The following is a 9,422-nucleotide window of genomic DNA, read 5'->3' as shown; positions in this document are numbered from 1 at the left end:
ATCCTTCCCAGCTGTTGGCGCTTCTCACTAGTCTCAAAGCAAAGTCGTAAAAGAATGGGTGCCTTTTTCTGCACATTACTTTTATTCCTCGTCCCCCAGATTTATTGCCTGCACCAAGTAGCAGTCACCATAAAACTCTTTTCAACAGACTGCTATTTGAATTGCAAAAGCAAGACTATCCGAGAACATATAATCCAGTACAACGTCAATAGGATAGCATCACCAAGCGATTTCTGAAAGGCGGTTTATTTGCATAGAGATACCTGCCGGGCAGAACCGAAATCCCATCTGGGCTCCGTGTCTCGGTGTGGTGATGGCAGTACAGACGCTCCACCATCACATCTTTCTTTCAATCTCACAGGCAAGAGGATGCATTGACATCCTTGTGAACCGGAGGAGGAAACACTCCCAGTCCCATTTCCACCAAGTGAACCATCAACACTTCGAAGAACACCTTGTGTAAATTCTCTAGCTGAACGTTGCTGAATATCCCCTGCATTTTTGAAAAATGATATGTAGATAAAGATATTTCTCTGGAGGATTTACATTTTTCTATCAGTGTAGAACTGCTCTCACTGTCAATCAGTGCTTTCTTGCTTTGCTCTCCATTTTCTGCCAGCCCTAGGGGCTGGAGCCCTTGCTGCAGTAAGATGTTGATGCAGGAAGCAGTTGCTGCCGGTTTCCTCAGCATTTGCATTGTCTTCTTCTGCCTCCTTTTCCTCAAGCTTCCCAACATTCATGCTGGCCTCTCCCTGCCTTTCCTTTGGCCTGTTCAGTGTGTCTGGTACTTCCCTCATTTCACTCTTGTCCTCGGCTTTATTTACTGTCTATTCCACCTTAAGGGTGGGTTTTCTTCTGGGACTTGGAACCTTGACCTTTAACTTCATCACCTGCTTGCTGATTCCTCATCCAATCGCCTCGCAGCAAACTGGCCTGATTTCTCTGGCACCTTTATTTAACCCTGTGCCCAGCTCCTATTTCCCCCTAAGACCATAGGTACTTCTACAGATTTGTGTCCTTGCGATTTACTTTCCAGATTTTTTTTTTTTTTAACTACCATTACTTTTTACCTCCACTTGTCCTGCTGATGCCCTTGACTTGAGAGGCAGGCATGTGTTAGGGTAGCTGGATGGCATTAAACTTGGAATATGAAGGCCTGAGTCCACGTCCTTCCATTGCCATGGTGTAGTGTGGGGATAATCACACCTGGAGTCTGGCATGGCTACGTTAGTTGGGTTCTTTCAGGCTGGAAGGAAGAGGTCATCCAATGCATGACCTGAAAGTACAAGTGGCCTCGTGGACACCTGGAGAGTAGCTCATAATTGTACTTGATACAAAAGAAGCGCCCGTAGCTCAGATCTGGTGTCTTGGTACCAGAAACCTTGGCACCCTCCTCATATCTCACATCCAAATGTCCCTGCTGAAGGGATCTGCGTGGGTCATTTCTTTACCCTGTATCTTACAACTGCCCGAATGGATAGAATGCAGCTCACTTATCGATCCCTGGTCCAATCAACTCTGATCTGGTAGCACCGTTGATTTAACTCACAAACAAGATGCAGCCGGCCAGAGTGACTTCACACTAAAAGCACTGCCTGGTACCCATTCCCCAGAAGGCAGATACAGCCGTGGCCGCTGTTTACAGCAGCCTGCCTGGAGGGGGATTTTTGCAACACTAACCCTCATGCTCCCTGAGAAAGAGATCCAGTGGTCAGATGAATTTAGAAACGGTGCATATTATCTCTTCCTATTTAGAAATTCATGGTGTACATTAGTGTATCAAAGGTAGGGAGAAACCCTGCAAGAAACACCTGTACTCGGCCTGAGGCAGCATTTCCCTAGTAAACCGTTTTTTATGTAACATCTTAAGGATACCCAGTGGAAGACACTTTGCCGAGTGCTGGCTTGGACCTCATGAGCTGTCTAGTGTCATCAGCTGTCACACCCTCCTAGAGCAGCAACTCCCAACCCCTGTGCATCAGAACATCTGGGGACATTTGACCAAACAGAGTCAGCCGATGGTAGCCCTGAGATTCTGATTAACTTGGTTTGGGGAGAGGTCTGGAGATCAGAATTTAAATGCTCCCCAGGTACTACAGCTTTAAATGATAATAGTCCTATGTGTCACAGGATAATAATAGCATTTACTGAACAGATGTTATGTGCCAGGCCCTAAACAAGTGGGACTTAATTTTTTAATTTTATCCTTAAATCTACCCTACCTAATAGATATTGCCACCAATTTAGGAGAAAACTGAAGTTTCCCGAGGCTACGCAACAAACACATGGTCGCACAGCTTCTGTGCTACAAGGCTGAGGAATCAGGGCCTTCTGATTTCTGTAACTGAATTCTTGGGTCTACATAACATGCCTCTCCCAGGAATCTTCTCTCTTGGTCTGAAAGTGCCTGTTAATGGTGGGCAGTCAACAAACCACTGTGGAATGAACAATGCCAGGAAGGATCTCCAAGTTCCTTTTCAGCAAAAACATCCCAAAATTCTGCAACTCATGGTTGTGAAAAATAAATGATAGCAAATACTTGGAGCACTGCATTAGATCAGATCCATGTAAAGACTCGATATTAACACCCCTTTGTGCTGAAAAGCCCTCCTTAATTAACGTGCCACCGTTTTTTGGCATCTGGACTTAAATGAACTCCTCCACTTATAGTCTGTTTCTTCTCAGACTAAATGATAACAGCACTTGCATATGCATTAAACTATAAAGCCAATATAAGAAACAATTTAGCTCCTAAGGATTGAGGAACTAACAGGCTATCTCGAGATCTTACAGTAGAGCTCTCCTCCCAAGAAAATTCCTTTGCAACAGTGAGAATGCATTCCACTAAACAGCTTCTCTCACTAGAAATCATCTTCCCAGGACCAAATGCTCTTTGCACAAGATGATCAGGAGATATTACAGAGGATTCAGGAATTGGCTGCAGCTAAGAAATTCCACACTTAAACCTGAAAACTGTCCAGGATAATTTTCCCACTTGCCCTCAAATCAGGGATGAAAAAAATCCATCCCACACAGAAGCAAGGCCCTACTCCTGCCGCTCAGGTGTCTGGAATTTACAACGAGATTCTTACACCCAGGCTTCTAGACGCAGAGGCCATTTGGAAGGGCTTGACTGCCACCTTGTGGTCAAAATGTGCATTACCGTTCACAGTGAGGGCCCACCTAACCTGTGCCTGGCTCTAAGCCATTTCTTCCATGACACGAGGGCTTATGACATCTTTTGCCATGCCCCAATAAGCTAACAGAGGAGGACGGTATTAAAGTGTCTGGCAATAGCCCTTGGTTGGGAATACGGTATTTTGAATGACTGGTTTCTCCAAGGCAACCATACCTGAGTTGATTTGCTTATATGCTCCTAGTTTCAAAAAAGCGAGTATTTTTCTAATTCTCTCTCCATTGACTATGTTTCAAAGAAAACTATATTGTAACTGCAAGAAAAAGCCTAACTCCAGGACTACGTTCTCTATTTTATTTTCCACCCAATTTCTCTCTTCTTTTTCCTTCTCTCCCTCCCTCCTTTCCTCCCTTCCCTCCTTCCCTCCCTTCCTTTCTTCCTCCCTTCCTTCCTTTACTTCCTACATTACCTCCCTGTTTAAATTCCTTCACAAAGAAAGCCCTATATCCAATCCATCTATTACTTATTAGCTGTGTGGCTTTGGGCAAGTTCCTTAACCTCTCTGTTAAACATCCCAAAGAATGCTTTTTACATTTTTTAAAAGATTGGGGGTGGGGACCAACGAATAGTAATATGGGACAGAGAACTCATATGGCCCACAAAGCCCACCCTCGCCTTCTACCATATGAAGTACACGGGATCGTCTATAAGGAGTCTTTAAAACAAATAAAATCTGAATCGAATAAAGCCTTAGAAGCCTGCTGGCAAGCAGTAGAAGGGCGAGTGGAACAAGCTGAAGGGCATCACCCTGGCCCCGTTGTGGATGTTGCAGTGGGTCTCGGAAGTCCCCCCATCACAGTCTCCCGATTGCTGGGGAGTGTTGGCTACTAATGGATTACGGCTGAACTGCCCTCAGCTGAAGAGACCTGCCCTGCCTAAGGCTACTCCCCTCTAGGGAAAGGCCAGTATTCAGGCATTCCTTGCTATGAGGATCTCTTGCCTCTATAATGAGCTCTACAGCGCCCCGCTGAGGCCTCACCTGCTACTGCATTGCAGCTCCATTCCTCCCTCCACCCAAGACTGGTCCCCTTCCTCACAGGAGTTAATCATGAGCCTCTTCCCCAATGAACCACCTGTGTATGAATCTCCATCCCAGAGTCTATTTCCCAGGGAACACGACCTAAGACATCCCTCCACAGTCTATTCCCAGCATAACAGCTAGAGTTATCCTCTTCAAAGTAAGTCGGCTCATTCCTCCTGTTTGAGATCCCTTCAATGACTCCCAACTCATAAGCATCAAAGGACAAGAGCCTTGCCATCTGCACCCCAGGCCCATTGCCTCTTTGACCTCATCTCCTACTCCTCTGCCCCTCGATCACTCCAGCTACACTGGCTTCCTTGCTGTTCCTCAAACACACCAGGCATCCTCCTGCCTCAAGACCTTGGCACGCACCATCCGGTCTTCCTGGGATGCTCTTTGCCCTGCTGTCTGCTTTCCTCCTCCTTTAGCTGCTTTAAATCCTGACTCAAAGGTGACCTCAGCAAGGATTTCCTTACCGTCTACCTAAGTGTGCCCAACGCCACCCCACCCCAGAGTGCCACATCCCTCGGTCCCGTTTTAGTTTTGTCCATACCATGTATCAACATCCAGCACACAGTATATTTTCCTTATGTATGTTAATATCTGTCTCCCCCACCGGAACGCAAGGTCCATGAAGGCAAGGACTTTTTTCTGTTCTGCTCACTGCTGTATCCCCAGAACCTAGAGTAGAGATGGTACCCAGTAGTTGCTCCATCAATAGTAAATAATTGAGTGAATAAATGGAGAACTAGGGACATGGAGTCAGAAGACCTGTGATCTTTAGAGAAGTCCTTTAAACAGCATCTGACTCTTTTCACGTTAGAAATGGGAACAATTCTGGGACTTCCCTGGTGGTCCAGTGGTTAAGACTCCATGCTCCCAATGCAGGGGGCGCAGGTTCAATCCCTGTTCGGGGAACTAGATCCAGCAGTGAAGATCCCGCGTGCTGCAACTAAGACCTGGAGCAGCCAAATAACTAAATAAATAAACAAATAAATAAATAAGTAAAAATGGGAACAATTCTTATGTCATTTTTAAAAGATTATGCAATATAACATTTGTGAAAGCAACATATAATAAACTGCTAAATGATTGTAAGGTACAATTTTTCCTTAAACTGAACTCTTCATCAGTGAGCTACTCAATTTGTATAATCTAGAGCTGCCAGACTGCCAAAAAAAAAAGTAAGTGCCAAAAAAAAAAAGTAAGCATCTGACATTCAGACACAGAAAACCCTGAAAATAGTCCGGTATTCAAATAAATTGTAAAACGATTTATTCCAAGGCCATACCCTACATGTACAAACAATGACATGCACCTCTTCAAAGACTTAATAAAAAGAGCAGTCTTTACATTTTAAATTTTATAACAATTTGAAGACCTTCTTTTGCTCCCATCAAAAAAGTCTGATAAAACTGAGTTCCATAAAATATCTGATGTATTTTGTTTCTATAAAACATATTGTCTCTTTAAATGTGAAATATGCAAATGTAACATTTTATTATGAAATTGTTCTCAATGTCTGAAATTCTTGATCATCTACAGAATCACATTGCCACATAGTTTTTAAAATGAGGTAAGAAGATAAACGTTGAAACCTTTTTTGAGGCCATTTTTTCAGATGTTTACACCTCTCTGACTAGAAGTGCAACGTGGTCTTGACAACTCCTTTTACGTGAGCGATCTCAGTGGTTACTCAGTATACTGGACAAAGGACAGCAGCAACACCACTCATTTCAAAATTCATATGTTGTAAGTCTTTTAAAACAATGTTAAGATCTCAAATCAAAGCTATTGCTACAGTGATTCACTAATTCCTTGACAGATATTTTAATAAATATTCCTAAACTCTAGAAAACTGTTCATAATCCTTTAAAGCAGGAGTCAGCAAACATGGTCTGTAAAGGTCCAGATAATAAATATCTTAGGTTTCTCAGGTCACTTCTCTGCTGCATATTCTTTTTTTTTTTTTTTTTTACAACTCTAAAATATTAAAAAAGAAAAAATGCTTAGCTCTGCTGTACTCTGTTAATCCCCTACTTAAAAAAATAGAAGTTGCTAGTCTCTAAATTAGACTGCTCAAGTGTTAATAAAATGTAAACTTCACATTTTACAGTAAAATAAATCCATGGTTTCTGACCACTAAATTGAAAGTTCATAGACAATAGGAAATGAAGCCCATTCAAAGAGTGGGACTGCATTTCAGATATGCTGTTTAATCAATGGCACTTTCTTACGGCTTCTTATTCATTTTGAATTGGATAATTCATGCATGTCTTTACCTTTTTCGTGTGTGTGTCTTTACTTTTTTCATAGGGAAAAAAATCTCCTCTTGTGGCTAATTTAAAGTCTGCAAAATCAAAGATTGGAATACTTCCATGCTAAAAGAGGTAGAAGCATACACACAGGTATATGCACTTACAAGCAGGTGCGCAACAAAACCACTATTTGATTTATAAATGCTCTCCACGGCTAAGAAGGAACCAGTGGAAACCAGCTAGAAGGTACACAAAAGAGTCCTAAAGGACATCCTCATTTGTTTTTATCATATGTGGTTGTTACATGTGAGGAAAACATGATTTGCATATGAAATGTGAATATGAACTTAATGCAACAGCATGGTTAATTCAGGTTCTTGATGAATATAACCTGGCATTGACTAAAAAGATACAACAGAGAATTCAGCAGGTGTTAGTTTAGACTCTGATACAGTTAAACAGATCTGTTTATAATACTGTTTAATCTATAACACAGGCCTATAGCTTGGTACTGAGAACCAAAACTCTGTGTGTGTGTGTTTGCATGTTTTCCTTTCCTACTACAAACAGTGCTGTGAACAAATCATGGCAAATAAATGAGTTGTGAATTTGCTCAAATATATCATTAACAACTTGGAAGCCTCTAGAATGACCAGCTCATGGTATTCTATAAAAACATTTACAAATTCTAAAGCTAAGAAAGTTGCAAACTTTGGTATCCCTAAGAAAAAGGCTCAATTACACCAGTGAGCCCAGGCCCAATTTCTGAACTATAAAAAGTAAAGTTTTCAGTGCAAAAAGAGTATCTTGATAAATAGCAATGACACAACAATCACATGAAACAGTTAAAGACTATAAAACACGTAAGTAATACCCTGAAGGCATGTTTTGGTATTAAAAAAAGGTACTTTGGGGCTAGGAGATAACAGGCTGTTTTACCTATTTAACTGTGAGGGGAGTCTGGGTGGAGGACCATTTAAACACTCCCTTTTGGCAAAAAGACTCAACACATTTATAGCTCATCATGTTTTTTCTTGAATGGCCACTTTGGGTGTTGCAATACGTGGTCTGCAGCCTGAAGGACAAGGTACATAAATTCTTCTACATCAAAAGAGTAGTTGGTAAACTTCGGATGTTCCCCCAGAGTTGGGTGGTGGCCCTGCAAAAACAAAGCAAAAGACAAATTTGTAAGGTGTTGAGGATGTGGTTTTCTGAACAAGAAGAAAATTATTTTACTTTGGCCAAAGGAACTATTTTAGTTTATGCTCTACATCAGAGGTTGGCAAATTTTTTCAGTAACGGGCCAGATAACATGTATTTTCAGCTCCATGCACCACAAAGTCTCCACCACAATTATTCAACCCTGCCAATGAAGTGCTCAAGTAGCCACAGACAACACGTAAACAGAGGAGCAGGACCGTACCCCGATAAAACTTTATTTATAAAAACAAGTGGAGGGCCAGATTTAGCCCACTGGTCTGTAGTTTCCTGATCCCCTCTCAAAATAATTTAATAGATCTCTCTAGGCCCAAATTTCATGAAGTTCTCTTTTCCATATAAAGAGAGAGAGTAATTAATTTCTCCTTTCCCCCAGTTTGCAAATATAAAGCACAACAACTCACGATTCCAGAGAAGAACCGTTTTATCATTGGACTGAAGTTCAAAGATAGTTTGTCACATTAACTAGACACTTTAAACCAATTAAAAAGAAAACAGGATGAGTTTTGTCCTTGAACTTTACCTTATCTTGAGGAAAGACTTTGCTCTGCCTTCGCCAAGTGATGTAGTAGACGCCTCTCAGCCTGGCCAGGTCCAAGTAACAGCGTTCATCTCCACAGTTGTATCTAAGGACACAAGGGCGTCCACACATGGGGCTTTTGCCTGGGATTACTGGCCAATTCACCATTCTCTAGGGAAAAAAGTCACCTCCCAAATATATTCTTACAAAAGGTTTTATAAACGGTAAACAAGAGTGAGAGAGATTCGTGTTCATAGCAGCAGCGTTCACAACAGCCGAAAGGTGCAAACGACCTGAATGTCTACCAACTGATGAATGGATAAATAAAATGTGGTATATCCATACAAGGAATAATTATTGACAATAAAAAGGAATGAGTACTGATCCATGCTACAACATGGATGAACCTTGAAAACATGATGCTAAGTGAAAGAAGCCAGTCAGAAAAGCCCACATATTGTATGATTCCACTTATATGAAATGTCCTTAATAGACAAATCTACAGAGACAGAAAGTAGATTAGTGGTTTCCAGGGGCTGGGAGGAGGATGGAGTGAGAGTAACTGCTGAAGAGTACTGAGTTTCTTTGGGGGCGTAATGAAAATTTTATAAAATTATGGTGGTGGTTGCACAACTCTGTCAATACATTAAAACCATTGAATTATACGATTTAAATGAGTGAATTGTATGGTGTGTAAATTATGTCCCAATAAAACTGTTTATAGAAACACACAGGGGCTTCCCTGGTGGCGCAGTGGTTGAGAATCTGCCTGCCAATGCAGGGGACACGGGTTCGAGCCCTGGTCTGGGAAGATCCCACATGCCACGGAGCAGCTGGGCCCGTGAGCCACAATTGCTGAGCCTGCGCGTCTGGAGCCTGTGCTCCGCAACAAGAGAGGCCGTGATAGTGAGAGGCCCGCGCACCGCGATGAAGAGTGGCCCCCACTTGCCGCAACTAGAGAAAGCCCTCGCGCAGAAATGAAGACCCAACACAGCCAAAAATAAATAAATAAATATTAAAAAGAAAAAAAAGAAACACACACACACAAAAGAGTGAGAGAGATTATTTGTAAAATATTCCCGTAACTAAATTATCTTAACTTTCCAAAAGCAGAATAGGATTAAAGAATGGAGGGGACCTTTATCAATAGGACTGTGAACTTGATATTAACTCCTAATACCCCCATCTTTGTACATATTAACATGGCCT

General features: G+C 41.9%; 1 protein-coding gene across 3 annotated transcripts in view; it reads right to left on the bottom strand.

The window, feature by feature from the left end:
* Positions 1-7,027: 7,027 nt before the first annotated feature.
* The window catches only part of EOGT (EGF domain specific O-linked N-acetylglucosamine transferase), a 30,757-nt gene continuing 28,362 nt past the window's right edge, over positions 7,028-9,422 (bottom strand). For all 3 annotated transcript variants that reach the window (XM_068559454.1, XM_068559452.1, XM_068559453.1), the window contains 2 exons: positions 8,217-8,319; positions 7,028-7,634 (listed from right to left, as the gene is read on the bottom strand). In XM_068559454.1, the coding sequence (XP_068415555.1) occupies positions 7,488-7,634; positions 8,217-8,319 (250 nt within the window). In that variant the 3' untranslated portion in view covers positions 7,028-7,487. The remainder of the gene's footprint in view (positions 7,635-8,216; positions 8,320-9,422) is intronic.

Source organism: Eschrichtius robustus, chromosome 12, assembly GCF_028021215.1.
Source record: "Eschrichtius robustus isolate mEscRob2 chromosome 12, mEscRob2.pri, whole genome shotgun sequence".
NCBI classification, from domain to species: Eukaryota; Metazoa; Chordata; class Mammalia; order Artiodactyla; family Eschrichtiidae; genus Eschrichtius; species Eschrichtius robustus.
Note: the sequence above shows the minus strand (reverse complement) of the source record. Positions and strands in the feature narration are given on the sequence as shown.